The sequence below is a fragment of the Andrena cerasifolii genome, chromosome 2 (assembly GCF_050908995.1).
Source record: "Andrena cerasifolii isolate SP2316 chromosome 2, iyAndCera1_principal, whole genome shotgun sequence".
Taxonomy (NCBI): Eukaryota; Metazoa; Arthropoda; class Insecta; order Hymenoptera; family Andrenidae; genus Andrena; species Andrena cerasifolii.
The window spans coordinates 9,289,204-9,310,271 of record NC_135119.1 but is presented as its reverse complement, the minus strand read 5'-3'; the positions used below and the strand labels follow the sequence as shown (position 1 = coordinate 9,310,271).

General features: G+C 36.9%; 1 protein-coding gene across 5 annotated transcripts; it reads right to left on the bottom strand.

Moving 5' to 3' along the window:
- Positions 1-123: 123 nt before the first annotated feature.
- LOC143366365 (protein Aster-B) lies at positions 124-20,234 on the bottom strand. Of its 5 annotated transcripts, none has more exons than XM_076807417.1 (14): positions 19,407-20,234; positions 18,972-19,266; positions 17,906-18,101; positions 12,467-12,747; positions 7,388-7,540; positions 7,088-7,238; positions 4,600-4,758; positions 4,343-4,464; positions 3,583-3,775; positions 3,283-3,513; positions 2,372-2,525; positions 2,195-2,315; positions 1,951-2,114; positions 124-1,638 (listed from the first exon to the last, which is right to left on the bottom strand). In XM_076807417.1, the coding sequence occupies exons 1-13, from the start codon at positions 19,451-19,453 to the stop codon at positions 1,983-1,985; spliced, it is 2,235 nt and encodes a 744-aa protein (XP_076663532.1). In that variant the 5' UTR covers positions 19,454-20,234; the 3' UTR covers positions 124-1,638; positions 1,951-1,982. The 5 variants fall into 5 exon arrangements, with proteins under 5 accessions (XP_076663532.1, XP_076663533.1, XP_076663530.1 ...); XM_076807418.1 differs by having other exon boundaries at positions 1,955-2,114; XM_076807415.1 differs by having other exon boundaries at positions 124-1,641; positions 1,955-2,114; positions 19,407-20,233.
- Positions 20,235-21,068: the final 834 nt, after the last annotated feature.

The window sequence follows — 21,068 nt, the reverse complement described above, 5'->3', positions numbered from 1 at the left end:
TATCTTCAAGATAAATGTATCATTTTCGATTACGAAAGCTATTTACAATTTCTGAACACGGCGTATTAAATATAGGGATACAAAAACTCCTCTTCCATTAGAATGGTATGTGTTTAAAATATATTGCCTTGAAAATCATTTATTTTTCCCTTTACAACGTACTAATATACATCATCTATACACATGCATGCACGTATGTGTGCATTTATTACAAATAACAGTATTATTACGAAAGAAAATTTAATAAATTCAATATTTTATAAGAAAGATAACTGCAAATATTCAAAACTATAGAAATTAATAAATTTAGGATATATTTTCTATGTGTCATAAACTGTTTGCATGTGTTGCGCAATTGGAGCTTAAAGGATCAACATCGCGAAGCACTCTTCTTCCTAGTTATGAATTATATGCGAATACAGTAATTTATTAATATTACTGTATTACAGTAGTGATCCGTTAACTGCTCGCTGAACTGATCCGATAGCTACTCGTGGGTTACCCCCGAGAACTATCGGGACTGTCTTAAACGAGCAAAGCTTCGGGCGGGCCACCTGCACTTGATGCAACACAGTTAAGGTCTTTGCATACATATCAGTTCCGTTCCGTCATTATACTTCGCACAATTCAAGTACTCGTTTCCATTACAATCATTAAAAATAATCAGAATTATATCATGATTATACAAATGGAAATATACAAGTTGGCATTTTCATTACTGAATGGCTTATTGCTGTCTTTGTCTGTATGACTCTGGCTCAGAGATGCACAGAGAGCCGCTCGGAGCCGGAGACCTCGTTGCGATCGTGGGCGCCGGATCAGAGTCGAGGGTGCAACTGTTACGTTGCTAACAGCATGGGTTGAGGGAAGTACAATAGTGTGCGCGATACGAACCTGCATGCACAGCAGTCTTGCAATTACCCTCATGCTTTGCTGTGGTTAGCAACGTATCAGTTCGGTGCTTAGTTCTAATCTGGGTCCCGGAACATAAAGGTGCACTCCCACTTGATGTAGGAAAAAATAAATTTTCATGATTTTGATTTTATCTCAATGAAACAGTTTTTACTGAGTTGCTAAAACCTTCCCGATGAAAATGAGTTCAAGCATGTCTTCAACCGTTGGCTAGGCGTCCCTTAGAATGGAAGGTGCGATAAAATGTTGGGACGCCTGCTAATTTTATTCCTTTTGCTGTGCTAAGTATGCAAAATTTCGGCATAATCGTTTAATTATTTTAAATCCTGCCTCAAAAAGCTTAAAGTTACGATGTAGGTACTATATTTTCTTTTTAGTTATTTGTTCACCTTTAAAAAATAATCGTTCACTTGGAATAGAGGTTGCTGGAATGTATAAATATTTTGTTTGGACTCATTTTCATCAGAAAAATTTTACCAACTCAGTAAGAATCATCTCAGTGAGATAAAATTAAAATGACAATCTTATTTTTCACACAGAGGAATGATGACTCATCGCCTACCAGCTTCCAGCGCAGGTAATAGAGGTTTGTTCCCACCACCATCCCTAGCAATTAGCGTCGGCAGCAACGCGAGCCGAGCTCAGGCGATTCTTGGAAGAGATGCTCGCCCACTGATTCGATAACTGCTCAGTACCAATCCCGAGCCATGAGAAATTATCGGAACACTACTGCATTAAGTAAAATTTATTATAATAATGCATCTTAATTGCAGTGGCGGATTTAACAGGGTGGCTGATGAGCAGCTGCCGCCTGGGCCCCTGCCCAGAAGCCTCACCCCAGGACTCCATCTCCAAAAAAAAAATTAAGTTTAGGTGTAGGTATCCAAACACTACATGTTTTTTCGTACTACTACACTTGGCCCGATTGTAGTAAACTACCTCTTCATTTTCCCGAAAAATGGGCCCCTCAGAAGGTTTGTCACTTGGGCATTTTTTCTTAAATCCGCCACTGCTTCATTGCATATTGTCTAGCAATACTTACTTTATTGAAATATTTTACTTGTTTTTTTTTATATTTCCGAATGACTTCGCTGTTCTGTATACGAGTTCAAACCTTTTAAATTTGGTTTCAAGACTGAAAACATTTTTTCTGTCGCTGTAGGATGAATACTCATTTGTAATTCCATTAGTGATTCTTCTGTCTTCAGCATTGAAAGAAAAGTTGTAATTAATTTATGCAGCATAATATTATAATTTTATGAAGATGCGATATATGACTTACTTGTCTAAGTAATTGTGCAGCAGTATGCAGTACTCTTTGCCATTTTCTCATTTCTACATTATGTAAGCTTTCTTGCTGTTGTAGTAAATGAATCCAATCTTCCTCAGTCTTAGGAGTACTTCTAGAAATTCCACAATTTTATAATATAATAATAAATACTACGTAAGTAATACATACTTTAATACATGTAAGTCCATGATTGTATAAGCTGCAGCTTCTTCTAAACTCCACAGTTTATAATATAGTAGGCCATTAATAATCATCAAACACAATACAGCAATCAGAAGTATTGAACTAACTATCATATTGGAATCGCCCCGAACACCAGAAACTATATATTTAAAAAATACACGTTATGTTTCTTAAGTTACAATTACCAATAATTCCTAATCTTACAATATACTAACAAGGAAAGATCGTAGCTATGGGTTAATCGACTTCAACGAAACTTTTTGTAGTGTATGTAGAGCGAAAATGAGCAGACATAATATGTATACAGGGTGTCCCATAATTCAGGGACTTCCGAGAACATGCAATATTCTGATGCAAAAAGACATCGAAAAGTCCTTTACCGTTTTGTGATCCGAGGCTTCGTTCTCAAGATATTAACAGTTGAATATTAGCGGTCGAACTTTCGGGCCACGCAGTTTAAAAGCCAAGACAGCTGAGCGCGGGGCAGTGACACCTAGCAGTAGACACGCGTGGATACAGACGCACGCACACAGTGGTTCTAGTGACATGCAACGTTGCCAAGTTTCCGAAGGGAAGCCGATTCTGGCGCCTAGTTAGGCGCTACCGCGCGCTCAGCTGACTCGGCTTTAAACTGCGCGGCCCGGAAGTCCCACCGTTAATATTCAAATGTTAATATCTTGAGAAAGAAGCCTCGGATTCCAAAACAGTAAAGGACTTTTCGATGTAACATTAATGTTAAATGTCTATGTAAATAATGCGCATTGACGCGAACGAAGAGATAGGTATCTGTTCATTTTCGCTCTAGATCCATTACAAAAAGTTTCGTTGACATCGGCGAGCCCACAGCCGTGATCTCTCTTAAGATATTACAATACAATGTTGTATTGTCTTCGTACCAGTTGTGTCATTAATATGTGACAGATTCAAAGAAGCTTGTAAATTGGAAGATGCATGATCTGAAGCATGACTTTGCAGAGTGATACCAGGTCCTGTAGCGCGGCGTCTTCTTCTCGCTTTTCTTTTTAGTCCAACTGTATTCGTACTCTCTTCACATTCCACGCCTAATGCCTTCATCAAACTTGAAAAATATTCCTCCATTCCAGTCCAACAATTTTTTTCGATAACGCCTATTTTAATTGTTAAAAGATAAATTAAACATTACAAATAGAAAGAAACATAAATTCTATATTTTTTACCTTTTACAAACCCCCAAACATTCTTTTTGTACTTTATTTGAGCATAGATTGCGATACTTGTTTCGTTTTCAGAAAGACTGGTTATACAATAATGAAGTAATACACTAAATGAATCTGCATATGGGATTCCAGCATTTGCACTCTCTACGTCAATACTATATAAATGACCTGGTTTGCTACATGGCAGCATTATCTGAAAATGAAATATTAAATTCATATATAAATGAAATAAATATTTTGTAGGTAATTAAATTGTATTATAAAATGTGGAATAGGGACTGAAATTATGCAGAATGGACGAATAAAAATTGCCACCTTGAATATTTCCGGAACCGTGGAAGTAACAGAAAATTTTTTCCAATAAAAGTTGTTTGGTATGAAAGGAGTCATCATATGGCTGTATCGATTTTTTGCAGGTGGAGTCGCTTACCAGATATTATTATTATTATTATTAATCGTCTTTATTATTCTAATAGAAGAAGCTACTACTACTTTGTTTCGTTGTCCCTAAAATAGGGACATGGTTATTTCATTTCTATAATTACTTTCGTCGCAATAAACTCCTGAAAATCGCTGAATTTATTGACGCGCTAACCGGAATGACCCCTTAGGCAGAGAGTACTGCAAAGAAATCATTACGACTATACCACACAAGTTGCATTCGAAAAATTGTCCTGTTGCTTCCACGATTCCGGAGATATTCAAGGCGATCATTCTTATTGGTTCGTCCTTTATAAGTAATTATTAACTTGAGAGTAACCTGAGTTTCTGTAATGTGAGATGTTCTTGGTCCAATTGCTTGGGACAGTGCTATTGTAAATGAAAGATTCCTAACTTTCTGAGCTGTTTGCTCATTTTGCGTCCAAGCTGATTGTATTAAATCTAGATTAATAAAAGCGAATGTTATAATAATTCCTTAAAATAATATTTTATCACTAGAATGTTTAGGTCATAACGAGAAGTTTAAATTATTAAAATTATATTGTTTTTTCATTACCAGTTACTATTGTATCTTACCAGTAGTTTTGCGAGCGGTTTGAAAATCTAAGAAGAACTTTGAATTTGTAAATAATAGGGTGAATAACTGATCAATATGAATAGGAAATGAAGCCTTGCTTATCTGTCGACCTTCGTGTGGTGCAGCGCATACTATACCGCATCGAATGCTTGGTTTCACTGAAATCAGAATAATTACGAACGTTATATAACCGCCGATAAAATACATTCTTCATTTCATTTTTATATCTTGATAATACGGTAAAAGTGGTGCTTGGGGGATTCACCTCCAATGACCTTGACCTTCACGTATGTTGTCAAGGTCATGTTCATAAGTAACCTTCAGAAGGCTGTCGCTTGTGGTTTGTTAAAAAGTTATTAACGCCTCGTATAGATCGGTAGTTGGTTGGGGCCCGACGTGTTTAGCGGCCCGCATCAGGGGCGTCGCCATCTGTTGAGAGATTTAAGACAAACTGTGTTCCAGAAACATACTCTCTCTGAAGAATAGCATCCCGACAAGCAACATACTCCTTCGACAGCGGTAAATGGGTAGGCAGCCTGCCAGCAGTTTGCTGATGCAAGGGCCTCACGAGGGGCCGCTATACAATTCTATCCCCAACCAACTACCGATCAAAGCAAGGGCGTAGCTAGGATTTCATTTAGGGAAGAACAATAAATAGTGAATTTCATTCAGGGAGGGGCAATGAATAATGAAACAAATTTTGGTATTATATCTTACGTATAATTAGATAGACAAAAAAGCAGTACACAATGTGGAATTACTTCACAATTTAATTTATTTTTATTTTGTTATTAATTAATTTAATTTCGGACAAACGACTAATTTTTTTTTCTCTGTCCCAGGGGAGAGGCAAGCACCCACCCCGCTACACCTTGGCTACGCCCATTGATCAGAGTTTTTAACAATCAACGAGCGACGGCCAAAACCTTTTGAAGGTCTCCCAGGGGGGTGACCTTGATAACATATGTCAAGGTCATTGGAGGCGGCCCCCCTAAACAGAATGTTTACCGATGATATATATAGTTTTTAAAATTATAATCTCTGAAGTATTAAAAGATGTTAGTAGACACCAGCTATGTATTTAAATATCATATGCATTGCAAGACATCAAGACTGATTAATTTGTAACTGGAAATGCGATTAATAAAAACTGTGTTTTTGATGAAAAGTGTATTTTAGGAAGTTTTGCAGGGTCCCCAGTATTGGTACATCCTGAAAAGTGGTGATCTTACATGAATAAATAAGTCAAATATTTTCAATCAACTGTGAATTTATATTTTCTATAAGAGACTTGGTTTGTGAGAAAAGTGAATTTGAATATTTGTCGAGTACATTCAAATATAGATTTTAGCACTCAAAGGGTACCATGATATAAGGTGGAACGCTTTTCGATTCATTGTCAGACCGTGTACCGTAGACCAGTAGCTACTTACTGTTCAAGCCTTATTCTTAGGCGCGAATAAAATGGACTCCCCCTACGCTACCTCCATCGCAATGTAGGTAGATGAACGTTAATTGATACCTTGTTGTGCGCCCGGCTCGTATAATTAAGAAAAGGTGTTTAAAAGTGGAGAAGAGCGCGTGAGGGTCCCTACCCTGGCCAGACTAAAGCCGAACCCCGAGCGAACACCACTTCAGACCCTATTATGACCCATGTTCCTATGTGTGAAACGTAAATTCCTACCGATTTTCGCTTTCTCAGGGTCATGAGTTCGACCCCCTCCCCATACCACATCTACATAATTTTTTCACACCATGTGAGGAAACGGTAACGTTAATTGTTAATTATTTAAAATTTATAAATATAATTAATACACCAATAATATAATAACTAACAAGGGAAGATCCCGAACCCGAAAATTAAAAAAATTTTGAAACATTGTAAATATGTAGGGGATTTTCTCCTGATTACAACGCAATTTTTTTTTAACAGCGCGAAATTGCGAACTTTAAGGCCATTTTTCAAAATGGGACGTTTCCAACGGTGTTTTGAATTCGCAGCACGCTCTTAGGTAACAATTCATTCTACAGATTTAACATTGCCCTTTGAAACCTGTTTTAGTCTCTATAAATTACAACATGATTGAAGTATCAACCCGGCGGGAGGTGCACCCCATATTGTAACACAGGTTGTCGCTACCGGGTGAAAAATACCCAAAATTGAAACGTAAAAAACCACGGTTTCAGAATATATTTCTTTTAACTTTGTAATTTTTATGTTAAAGTACAGTGTTTTAAAGATCAAACAAAATTAATGATATATCTTAAAATCTTTATTAAAGTTCTTTAAAAAATTGTAACAAAAGCTCAGTCTTCATATTTTCGCAACTAGCGCCTCTGTGGTAAATCTTACCCAGTAGCGCCACCTGCCGAGATAATACGGCACTGTTGGAAAGCGGTAAGAATGAAATGATGTTAGTTTCCAAGGAAGAAAAAATTCATGAAGATTCAAATTTAAAAAGGAAAGGTAATATCCGGAGTACATACGTCCATGCTTTTCAGCCTCACTTTCCGTTGTATCACTTAGGTCTGTCGCATCAAGAATAGGATCTGCTCGAGGCCGGTGTTGAATTCCTGTCTTTGATGAAAGAATTGCATCTGCTGCTCCAGTCCCCGAATTTTCCACGTTACTTTCTACCTTTATTTTTTAAATAAACAATGGAATGAGAAGCAATAAGAAAAGTAGGCAAACATAAATAACCGTACATATTAATCCAGAGACGTTATATTTCTATATATTAATATAATACTGAACTGTTTTTCCAATATAGTCATCTTTGAAATTACCTCGGAAAATGATTCGACAGATAATCTCGTTGATAACTTCTCCTCATCAGCGTGGGGTAACGGCGGTACATAATCTTCATCGTCCGATGTTAAACCCAATTCATCTCCATAGCAAGAGTGAACAAGTTGCCACATTTCAGCTGCATTCATTGACTAGAATATTTTACGTTCAGAATTACAATCTGAACATAATATTTTATAGATGAAATAAATATTCACACGTTATGCGTATCTTTAATCTTATATGTATATTTGATACTGTACATGATGCGAAGCATGCAAATCTCTTGACGCAAAAACATAACAAGTTTCTAAGTAGCGAATTTTGGTGATACGATCTCGGAGAGTTTAATGCGGAATAGAATTAAGTGGATTATAGTTTACGTGAGTCTGTTAAACATTTAGAGTTTAGAGAATCGCAGGCTACAAGATTACAAGTGTGTACAGTGTGAAGTCAAAAAACAGACTGTCGAGTAAACAGTATGCGAGGATAAGACTGAGGAGAGGTGAATTGGTCGAGAAGACAGAGACGACGTTTAGAGTGTGACAAGTCAGTGCTAGGAAGAGAAAGAAGAATATAAACACGTAAATATGGCTTTGTTTAGGTAGGTTCTACACCCTTGCCATGAGTAAGGATAGGTACAAAAAAAAAAGTTGAGGGGCAGAGGCAGAGGGAAAATAGTACGCAGTAAAATTGGGAAGGATGAAGAGTGGGAAATACACTGTGTAAGTAGGAAATATTGCGCGGTAACTGTTTGGGCCCACTCGCGTGTTATTAAGACATAAAGGATGTGTAAAATATACTGTCTGTCATTTGTTTCTTACATTACTACAAGTTGCGCCCAAAAAAAAGAAAGAAATTCATCGCAAATATAAAGTACATTCATCGTAGAATAAATTGATCAGATTTTACGGGTCGATGCCAGGGATTTTGATAAAATAAAAATACGACGCAGTCCACGTGAATTGGGAGGGGGTTGAATCGTTGCAAAAACGGGTTTTCACTATGAAAACAGGACATACGTTTCGGAGATAAAAATTCATTTACACAGCATGTTTTCGCGAAACTGGGCAACAATTATAAACTTTTGATGGCCTGTATTTTCTAAACAAAGTCGAAACCGGGTAAATGAGGATTGGACTCCTTTCTCCTAATTCCACGTAGGCTACAGTCATATTTCAGTTTTATCAAAATTGTGTCATTTTCCGTAGAATAGGTCTTGTGAGTTATATGGGACGACATGGCAAACCGAAAAACTTGAAATATATTACACAAGTTCTTTTAAAAAGCCCAGATAGCACAGAGACGTGTTAAAGACGTCCATCTGAGACTCCGGAGATGTCTGGTAAAGTTCTAAAGACGTCTTAATAAAGTTCTAAAGACGTCTTAAAGACGTCTTAATAAAGTTCTAAAGACGTCTTAAAGACGTCTTAATAAAGTTCTAAAGACGTCTTAATAAAGTTCTAAAGACGTCTTAATAAAGTTCTAAAGACGTCTTAATAAAGTTCTAAAGACGTCTTAATAAAGTTCTAAAGACGTCTTAATAAAGTTCTAAAGACGTCTTAATAAAGTTCTAAAGACGTCTTAATAAAGTTCTAAAGACGTCTTAAAGACGTCTTAATAAAGTCGTAAGATGATCAGATCTAGGGGTGCCATCCGTCCGGATTTCCCGGGCATTGTCCGCTTTTTTAGGGTGTCCGGGGACGTCGGGGGGATTTTCTGTAGTGACCCGGGTTGCTGCTCGCTCAAAAAGTCATAAATATTTTATCTTTGTTCCTTGATTGAGGTTACAGTCTATAATTTACAGAATTTTTTGTCTTGGGATATCGTACCCAATATCGGATATCGGACTCTAAAATCAGACTACAGCTGGAGATACGCACTTCCCTTTACGCACACAATGGCAGTATGAAGTATTATTTCTCGATGGACAAAATGTATCATTTGTGATTAATAAACAGTGTATTTAATAGAAATATAGCCGCTGAAAGTTTCATATCTATATAATTCGGAAATTTCATCTGCATCAACCTGATAGTAGAATAAGGAACAAAGAAATATGGACAATGTACATTATATTACGGTATGCATAATAAAACGCGGCGGAGCCCAAGTAGCTGTTACGCAGTGTAGGTACATATGTCAGAATTCCTTACTGAAAGTATGTTTCATAACGAAGCTAGTCATTTTTCATAGCAAAAGGAGTTGAAAAATCCTTTACTACTTTGCAATCGAAAACTTCGTTCTCCAAATATAAGCAATCAAAATTTCGGAGTCTCGTTTTAGGCGCACACTGTTTAAAGGCGCGTGTACGGCACATACACACATTGGTGCGGAACAAATACGGGTAGAAATTTTCTGAAATAAACAATGTTATTAGTAGTAAATGTTTCAAAATATTCAACGTGTGTTAATAATGTTTAATAAACGCTCCTTTCAATTACGTTTCTGGTAATTTTAATTTCATTAACCTTGTGAAATCTTTGGTGTTATACATGTATCTTTGTTTAAAAGAAGAGAAACTAAACCGAATTTCTTTAACTCGTTCGTGCAGGCATTTTTCAACATGTCCGCGCGCATAGCTCGCAGAGCTAACAAAAATCTCGCCCTCGCGGACAACAGACCCACGGCGATGTGCTCTGTGAGTCTAGAAACCGCAGGTCAGTTATATAATTGACGGCACCGTCCAAAGATGTTTAACGATAAGACTCGCCTCGTTTCTCGTTTATTACTGACAACATCATTTACCTGCAGTTTTGTCGTCAGCTTTACCCATGGGTACATAACGGCGGCCCACCATGCCCGCGAGGGGGTGAATTGGCCAGATTTGCGCTAAGCAGTATTGCATTAGTAAATACTACCTACATTCTATTCGGTCGGTGCGTAAATAACATCGGTTATATTCCAAAGGCTCTACAGGGGCATCCAGATGCTGATACATGTTGCAGTAAAACATTGATACATAGTATACAGGGTCATCCGTTTAAACTGCAACCTACGCGCGCGCGAACTGACGAAAATGGCAACTCCGCACATACAGAATATTTTACTTTCCTTTACTCGTACAAAAATAATTTTAACCATGTAATAACAGTAATGTTATTTATTCAATTTCAATTTAAGTTTTTAATATGTGCATGACAAGCATAATACTCAATTAATATTATTTTCAAACGGTACTACGTTTTTATAATTTGTAAAATATTATGAATGGTTAATATAACTAGTTTTGCTCTCATAATGTATTAAAATTAAATATATGTACACTAGGCGTCAAAACGGCTTCCCTTCGGAAATTTGGCAACGATGCATGTCACTAGAACCGCTGAGTTATGCCTAGTGACATGCAACGTTGCCAAATTTCCGAAGGGAAGCCGATTCTGGCGCCTGGTCTACAGGGTCATCCGTTAAAACTGCAACCTAAGCGCGCGCGAACAGGTAAAATGGCAACAGCGCTTCACGGACGCACTCCACTACAACCATTCACCGGCCCGGCCTTCGGAGGGTTGCCAGCGACCACTGGACAACAGAGATGCCCGAGCTTCGAAAATTTTAGGATGGTCTGTTTCAAATTAACGTCGCAAAGAGCTGTGCCGAATTTTCCGGCCCAGGTAAGCGAACCGCGCGCTCCGCTTTTATGATCGGTTTACCACAATAGATTCTGAGGTTTGCAGAGCTAATATAATTAAATAAAAATTTAATTTCTCAATTTATGAAAGTAATGATACAGAAACAACTATTTTTTATCAACACCGTGAATTTTAAATAGAGCATTAAATTCAGTATCAAATAAATAGTTTGCAAAAGTTTTTCACAACAATTATGGTATAAAAATTTATTTAAAAAAAAATTAAGTAAACGTTAAATATTTTAAATTATCCATCACTAAGAGGGAATTACTTTTCCTCATTTTTCGGCCCAAATTGCATTCCGATATCTATTATAGTTCAAAAGTTATAAAAGGCCCCAAATTCTTCAATCCAGGCGGGGAAATTTCAAATAGTTCTTTGCGACGTTAATTTGAAAGAGACCATCCTAAAATTTTCGAAGCTCGGGCATCTCTGTTGTCCAGCGGTCGCTGGCAACACTCCAAACTCCGGGCCGGTGAATGGTTGTAGAATGCGTCCGTGAGGCGGTGTTGCCATTTTCGTCTGTTCGCGCGCGCGTAGGTTGCAGTTTTAATGGATGACCCTGAAATTCTCTCACCAATTTCGGTTGAGAGGAAACTCTCGACCTGTTCACGCTCACCAATTCCGGTTGTGACGATCGCATGTCATTTCGGCCAATTAATTTTCTTGGAAACGAAGCCTCAGACCAAAATTCGCCTACACTTTTTAATATGTATAATTCTTACAGCATATGTTTGCACAAGGTGTCACCCCTTTCTTAGTTATACAACTTTGTTCCCAGCCTGCATAAACATTACCCGTCGAAAACAAATCCCAAAATTTTAGTTGCTTATATTTCCAAAAAAAAATACTATAGAATACTGAATACAAAATGATTAAATATTTAAAATGTTTTTATCCTACAAAATGTTTACAGTTCAGACTGTCAATGATTTTGGAGGATAACATAGACAATTTGTATCCGATTTATAATTTACTCAACAACTTGTTTTTAACCCTTCGACCGTGCTCTATGAGCTGAGTACGCGCAACACCGCGCAGTCCGTCAATTTATTACTAACATCTTATTATTGTTTTTCAATTGTTATTACGGCAAAATTACATAATACTTCAAATATACAATACTGAGAACCAGAGAGGGAAAGAACAAGCAATTAATTGTAAGCGGAGTTCGGTAGCCATTTAATTCCCTGAACAGGAAATAGTAAGCGTATATGTATAGCTCTAATCGCCCATTCGAAGAGTTAATAGTTGTATGAATGATAAGTGTAAGTTGATATTTACTAATTGTGTGAAAGTTATTCTAATGATCCGCTGATTATAAATTTTCGTGCAAAAAAACACTAGTTCATGACACAATAAATAAGCATATATTGAATTTTGAATTTTATATAAAACTAATTTAAATTAATCGTTGTGAGGTTCATAATTTATATGAAATTTTCATACCTTACCAATAAGAGCATTTTGCCAAACACGAAATAACATTACGTATGTTTTATCTCTTGCTCCAAAAGATGTCAAGAAAAACTTTTCAGAGGCAGTGCATATCAAAATCGCATTTGGAATAACAAGGGCAGTTTTCTCTTTGGTAATAGATGTAACATCCTTCCAACGTAATGATACTAAGGTTTCCCAACTGAAGATATTTGCATAAAAGCATACATAATTTTGAGAAACATAGAGCCTCCCATGAACTAATATTTCACGCTGTAGCGCACATGAATAATCTAAAAATTACGCACTGTGACATACAATTGTAATTTAATAAAACTAATATATAGTTATTACTATACATTGAAATAATATTTTCACGTAGAAATATTTAAAAAAAAAACAATACTATCAATTATTGGTGGTGACAGCATTTGTCATTCTACAGGGTGAGTCACTGAAAATTAGAACTTAATATATCTCCATTGTTTTTCATTATATAAATCAAATCTGTAAATATTTGCTGAACATGTGTCCGCAAATTATAATGAGATTTCAAATTATAATTCGCGAACATTAATGTAACGGCACTACTACTACTACTACTAGTAACCCCCTCCCCGGAATTCCGGGAATTCTTTGGAGCAAGAACTTCAACCATGTGCGGCCGGGACTCTAAAATAACATGATAAGCGCTAGTAAGAGAAGGTTCCAAGGTTTAATGCCGACTTTTAATAAGCTTTTGCACAGTGGTAGAGGTTGGAATGTTGAAGCTGTAGGCACATGATTTTAGGCAGAAGTGGTTAATAGTTTACAAGATATTTAATGTTAATGTTTGAAACGGTTAGTATCCTTTGCTGTATAAAGTAGGTTGACGACTGAGCATGTGGCATGAGTGATATGGTGCTTGGGTTGTCAGTGTCACTCTTTCTATTAGAGCTGTTCGAGTACTCGGAAAAAGCGAGCCGAGCCTGACTCGGCTCGACGAACCGAACCGAGCCGAGTACTCGGAAAAAGCGAGCCGAGCCTGACTCGGCTCGACGAACCGAACCGAGCCGAGTACTCGGAAAAAGCGAGCCGAGCCTGACTCGGCTCGAAGAACCGAATCGAGCCGAGTACTCGAAAAGAGCGAGCGGCTCGAAAGAACCGAGTAGCTCGAAAAAAAGCGAGTTCTCGGTTCTACTCGAGCCGCTTGAAAAAATTCGAGTTCTTGGTTCTATTCAAGCTACTGGGTTCTATTCGAGCCGCTCGCTTTTTTCGAGTACTAAAGTAAATCTACATACTTAAATAAATAACAAATATTACATTATAAAATATAAAAGTCTGAATCTTGTTCATATAGTTTTCTATACTTATTTTAGTGTAGATATTCACAAACTCGAGTACTGATATGCATTTTCACGGGTCATTCCGATAAATTCAGTGATTTTCAGGAATTTATTGCGACGAAACTAATTATAGTAATGGAACAAAACTTTTTTCTATTGTTTAAACTACGTTTCTACAATAAATAAAAAATATAAAAGTAATAGAATTATTGCTTTTAAAATGGTTCTGCAGGCGATTTTGAAGACATGTTTAAAAATTCATGCCACGCTCGTGCAGGCGATTTCAGCTGTTAGACTTATCTGACCCCAAAAATCCAAACAGATTCTTGATCAGTATCACTGTCGCTGTCGCTCGGACTATAATTAGTGATTTATCTTCAAAATTAGCAAAATGGCGGGCAAAATACAAAAAAAAAATTTCGGTCTTTTTTCTTTTGCTATTTTCGATTTTAAAAGCAGGTTAGACTCAATGAAAATACTTGGTTGTAGTCCCTGCGAGAGTCATAGGTGTGCAGAATAAGCAGTAAAATTTATAAAGCAATCGGTTCGATAGATTTTGAGATTTTATCTTCACAATGTGAAAAAATGACGTTCCGAGAAAAACGCGTTCAAAGTTGTCATCTATAGAGGCCAAGCGTCTGCGCTCCCTACAAAATGCCTCTGCAGAAGCTAAAATAATCAGAATTTTTCCATGAAAATTTAACAATACATTCTTGGGGATATGTACTTTCGAAAACTGTTTAAAAATAAAAATCGATTTTTTCAACCCGTCTAACCGGAATGACCCCTTAAATTATGCACCCTGCATATTCATATTCACATTAAAATCATTTTTGCTTTAATGTTTCCGTAGTTTTATGTAGATCAATAGCGTAAAGGAAAGACGATACTGCAGTTTCGCAGGGACCTATATAACGACGGAAGGCTACGTTCTGAACAAACGAATTTTGATGAAAATCAGGATAAAAATACTGGGAACAATGGGTATACACAAATTCCACAACAGTAGCTGCTAACCAGGGCTTGAAACGGTTCCGAAAATAACTGTTTAAAACTGTTATATAAAGGTTCTGATTAAAACGGTTATGGAGAACCTTTATTCCAAATAACTGCTACGAGAATCGAAATTTCCAACTATTATCTGTTTCAGTTACGGTTCCTATTTCCCTCCTCATATCGGTTCCATGACCGTTATTTTTTTGGTTCTATATCGGTTCCGAAACGGTTTTAGAATCAATTCTTGTATCGACTTTTCCCTAATTGATATCATTCATTATTGTATCCTTATAGAAACAGGAGAAACTTTTAACTTCCTATTCTTAATAATACAGTGTGTGTGAATGTAAAAAATATGTGGCTGATTTATTTATTTCAACGCTTCGTTAGAAATCAATGATGCGTATAAATGTTTCTCCTTTTTCTATAATTAATGATATCAATTAGGAAAAAGTCGATGCGTGAATTGATTCTAGAACCGTTTCGGAACCGATATAGAAGCGAAAAAATAACTGTTATGGAACCGATATGAGGAAGGGAATAGGAACCGTATCCGAAACAGATAATAGTTGGAAATTTCGGTTCTTCATAACAGTCATTAAGAATAGAGGTTCTTCAGAACCGTTTGAAGAACCGAAATCGATATTATAACAGTTTTCAAGCCCTGCTGCTAACGCTCAACCAGATTTATAAAAGATGGCTTTGAACATTAAAATGCTGATGTCATCCACTTAAAAGTCATTACTAAAGACGTAGTTTTCAATTACCACAGTAATCCACGTGTAAATATTCTGACTCACCAGCGAAGAGCCAAGGTAGAGTACTGCTAGTAATAGAAGACTACGTTTTTACTAATGAAGTTAAGGGGGTATTCTAATCAAAAATTCAATTTTTTTTTTGATTTTCTAATAGTTTAGGGTTTCGAAAATATGTGCATAAATTATTAAGGTGAAATTCGTAGAACTCCTAGAGTTATAGGGGCTTAAGCCCGCAGCGTGGCACGTAATGGTTCCCTCAACCCTTGTATCTAAAGAGGCTATGACTGCCAGCAGAGAAGAGAAAGCTGCCCAACATGATATTTTTTAAGCTGAGGAAGGTTTCCTCTACGGTCCTGGTGCAGCAGATTAGGGATAAGTTACAGAGATTAGTCGTTATCTACCGTAACTTCAGTCGTATAGGTCGTAACTGCATGAAAAACTTTAAACGCGTTTTTCTCGAAACAATCTTTTTAAATCGGGCGCACATTTTTCTCAAAAACTACTGGACCGATTGAGCTAAAATTTTACACACGTTCAAAGTGAATGTGTACCTATAGCCTGAACTAGAATTATATCAATAGTTTCAATACAACCTCCCCCACACCTTGTTTTAGCTCAAGAAAAGACGAAAAAATCAAATATAAATTTTTAAACGTGTAACTTGTACAAATTTCAATATAATGCATTCCAAAAATTGGTGTCGATAGTTCAAACACTACTAAATATGTGTGCAAAACCCCTGCCCTGTAGGCGCGATAGGTTTTCCAGAATTAATTTCCAAATATCACCATCAAAAACGAGTATCTAGACTAGAATACCCCCTTAAGGTGGATGGCTTCAAAACTTGAATGCTCAAAGCCATCTTTTATAAAAATGGTTACTATTCTAAGATTTGTTTATGCCTATCATCCCCAATATTTTTAGTTTGATTTTCTTCAAACGTCGTACAATCCCATTCCTAGGGTCGTCTGATAAACATTGCTGTATGTGTAATTATCAAAACCATCTGCCCTTTAAGAGTAAATACTTTAGTTCGGAATGTAGAAGAAATTTTTAAATCTCAAAGTACATACTTTTGTACATTAACGAAAGAGATATTTTAAGTTCTAGCATTAGACTACATTCTAATATGTGCAACGCGCTGTGTAGAACACAATTAAAATATAATATAATTTGAATTTCGACCGCAAAAATTGTTCTAATTAGAACAGATGATTTCGGCGCTCTGGTTTACCCTCTAGATGTTCTTGATAATTGTTTAGAAGAATATGTGTTCTTGTATAAGATGTTCTTGTATAAAAGCATACGTAGTATTTTTTCCTTTTATCTAACTTTCCTTGAGAATGGTCACAATCACTGACCGAAACGTTGGAATTTGATAAAAATTCCCAAAATTGCAAAGTAGCTTTTATTTAATTATTTAATAGACCGGGCTATACTTCCGAATGACCCCAGTGGTCGATCGACATGAGGTTTAATGGGAAGGGTGGGGAGGGTGTGTGGACCCTAAATCTAAAATTATTGCTTCGGGAATTTATTAGTTTCAGAGATATTACTAAATAAATGTTTAGTATGTCTGTTGACTTATTCCGACATAATGCATTCCACTTTTCAACTTGTTCCGGATATTAGTATTTGTTGGGGCTAGATTGGCGCGGGGGGCGCGCGCCCGCTCGCGGGCGCGTAAAGCGTGGTGGCGGACCGATGCGAGTTTTAAGATTTGAATCAGAAACTTGCGGAAACTCGCTTCATCCTATTATACAGGGTGGATACCTAGTACTCTATTGATAGTTAATACTCTACGGGGGGTGATTCTATGGGCCAAAATAAGACGAAAATATAGAATACAATTTTTTAATATCGCGCTTCGTTTTCGAGAAAATTGGCTTTCAATTTCAGCTAAATACGCGTGCCATTTAGACGCCTGAGGAGCCTGCGGATGTGAGGGGAACACGTCCAACACGTCCAGTCCATAGAATGAATCGGGGGGGGGGGGCAGGATTAAAAAAATAGTTTGTAAAAAAAATTAACAATAATTTGTTATTAATACTTCGGAAACTAATAAATACCTGAAGTTACAATTTTACATTTAGGGTCCACACCCCCTCCCCCCACCCCTCAAACCTCGTGTCGATCGACCACTGGGGCCATTCGGAAGTATATCCATAGACCGAGCCAGTGCGCCGAAATCATCTCTTCTAATTAGAACAATTAAAATATCTTGAAAAGCAATTCGTTTCAAGTGTTTTAAGTGTTTTGCACTACACATTGCACATTAGGGGACACAATGGTAGGTGCTTCGCCCTGTATTATGAAACTAATTTACAATAATAAAAACATACGATGTTAATAATGATTAATCAGTCACTTACCAACAACTAATCTATCATCATCTGGCACATCTTTAAATATTCGTTTAAAATCTTCCGATCTAGACTTATACGTTGGATAAAGAACATTGTACCAGGATGATTTCTTTTTGCTTCGCTCGCTACCACGCGTATCTTTTTTACCTTCGTGCGATACTTTTATAGTTTGCGAAGAATCTGACAACTTGTTCGTAATATCCTGTTATTTGCAAAGAGTACATGTTTCAAAAAATAATATAAAATTATGCTGTAAAAAATGTCTTTAATACTTCTGCTGCGGACGACACGCGCGCTTTACTATGCGCGAATAATGCTAATTGCCAAAAGTTATAACACAGTAATCCCCCGTTATGAGTCCGTTTTTTCCCGCCCGTTGAGAGTCCGGCGACATTTCTCGGAAGCCTGCGGACGAGTGAGAGAGCTGGAGAACCAGCGAGAGGACACGAAAGCGTCAACACGAAGTTGCCGTCGGGTACGAAAGAGAGAAAGCATGATACTTTGTCTCGCTCCGTCTTTCAGCTCGAGCTCGGGCTCGACCCGCGTGCGGGCCCCTACAATGCATCGGCGCCTTCTGTATTTATAATACATATTGTAATTCGTTTCGCGGCAGCCGAGCGTGACAAATATTCGCGGAACGTAAAATCCTCTGTAGTATTGAAACTTGAAATTTTTAATTCTGCGCCGTATCACATATTCTCGGTGAAAAGAAGAGCTTCAGCTGAAAGACGGAGCGAGACAAAGTATCATGCTTTCTCTCTTTCCTACCCGACGGCAACTTCGTGTCGACGCTTTCTTGTCCTCTCGCTCGTTCTCCGGTTCTCTCATTCGCGCCACTGGCTGCGCGGGACCATATGCACGAGCCACTATGAGTCCGCCGCCAGCCCCGTTCATCGGACTAGTAACTGGGAATTACTGTAACACTAATATTACAAAATTACGATCAAAATTCAATGGAAGTAAATAACAATATTCTGAACGAAGGAGTGTACACCGCTCCTGGAAAAGGTTCTAGTTAATAACCAACAGCAAATGTATTAAATCAATTTGAGTGATAAATATATAAACTCACATGCAACTGATGCTCATCGAATTTGTTTACACTGTTAGACTCCTTAATAGCTGAATCAGAATTTCCTTTAGAATGATCTCGTTTACTACGTGCTTTCGGACTAGGGCGCGGAGACAAATTTGGACTCGAAACTGGACTACTTCTTTCTCCGCCTACTCCACTGGAAGTGTCTTGAACGTTATCCGTTACGCCATTTCCCATACTCGTCGCTGTATTTGGACTTTCCAATCCAGTGGAACTTATGTTATTCATTACTTCACGACTAGATATTAATAAATCCTCCACTGACTTATTCCTGCCAGAATAACATGGAGAAATTAAGAATGAAACATTAAAAATCTTCGTAAGGTATGATCAGGTAAGAAAAGTACAAAGAAATTATGAATAATAGGAAATTAAAAATACTTAGCGACAATTTATTATAAAATTACGCACATGCTGGTGGTTGGATATTTTTGAGGAGATTCCACTTCGAAGTACATAATAATTATGTGTGTATATATATATATATATATATATATATGTATATAGTGTTGTCAGAAATTCTGTTCGACAGATCTGTTTATTTTATACGGCAACTTTACCAAACAACAACAGTATAATTCAATAACAATTTAATAATGCGAATGGTACAGCGCTCTATGTTTATTGTAATTACATTTTGACGAAACAACATATGTGCACTTTTCACAAAATATGCAATCGTTACGATGATAATTCATTTCAAGTAAAAATATACAGTGTTATGAAAGACACATCGCTTCCTTTAATGCACGCAGAGTGATGCTAGTGCTATATCTTTCACGATCAGCACATTCTTATCGCAGATTTCACTAACGTGCAGCACTTTTTAAAACAAAACAGAATATAGTGCGCGTATCAAAAAGGTTCCACCATACTGGATTGTAGACCTCGTTCTGCTTAACTGATATACGTATGATACGTATGTCAAACTTGATAAAATTATAATAAAAATATATTTATAGTTTTCATAAATACAATTTTATCCTTATGTTAAATTGACCAATATTTTATTTACGAGTTCGTTTAAACAATGTGATTACAGTTATGCAGGGAAGTAAAATTTTTCACTCAAGCATTTCGTATTTCAGACATTCTAAAATTATCAGTGCTAAATTAATCGATTGGTACTTAAATTTCAACGCGATATTTTCAATGCGATATACGCATAAGGATTCATGTGAATATTATCACGTGTTTTCTTTTCGCAAAGGATATTATTCTGAATGTGATATTGAACCATGGACCTGTGTATAGTATAGTCCATGTGTGAACACATATGCATATATAGACGGAGCAGAAGCTGGGACTATTGGCAAGGGGAAGGTAGGCTTGGAGGGAAAAAGGCAGAGATTCAGATACAGGCACGTCGGTTAGCTTTGGACGCATTGGGTGCGTTCAGCCGACACAACCGGTGAGCAACCGGTGAGTGATTTCCCTAGTTTTTACTCTGAACTTGCACGTTCATTGGTCGACTCGAGTAAAATCTAGTGAGGTCACTCACCGGTTTTGTAGGCTGAACGCACCCATTCGGCATGTATAATAGAGCGGAGCGGAAAATTTAAATTTGAATTTTCAGATGGCCTGGGTGCGGGATAGTTGTCTTTTGATTAAACAAACACAACTGTAAAAAAATTTGGAAAAATATTTATGTCTGCAGGTTCCTTTTTCTCCTAAAAATGATTATATGATTATATGATTATATGTCATATCCGTAGGGCACCGATATTTACGGTGCTGGCACCGTCAGCGACATTTAATTTTTTTTTTTATTATATAACGCTGGTTCTCGAGATAAAAATTCATATCCCATTTTCACGAAAATAAGTAAAAATCGAAAAATTTAAGGCCCTATATTTTTTAAACAAATTCGAAATCGGCAAAATGATGACTCATCCCCCCCCCCCTAATTTCACGAGGACTACAACGTATTCCATTTTTAACAAAATCTGTTTCTTCAATCCATTTCTTTTGCATGATAACTTTTTAAAACTATGTTTATATAGATATAAAATTAAACACTGCATATCAAAATTTCAATTAAAGAATACTAAATTAATAACGCCGGCAATATTG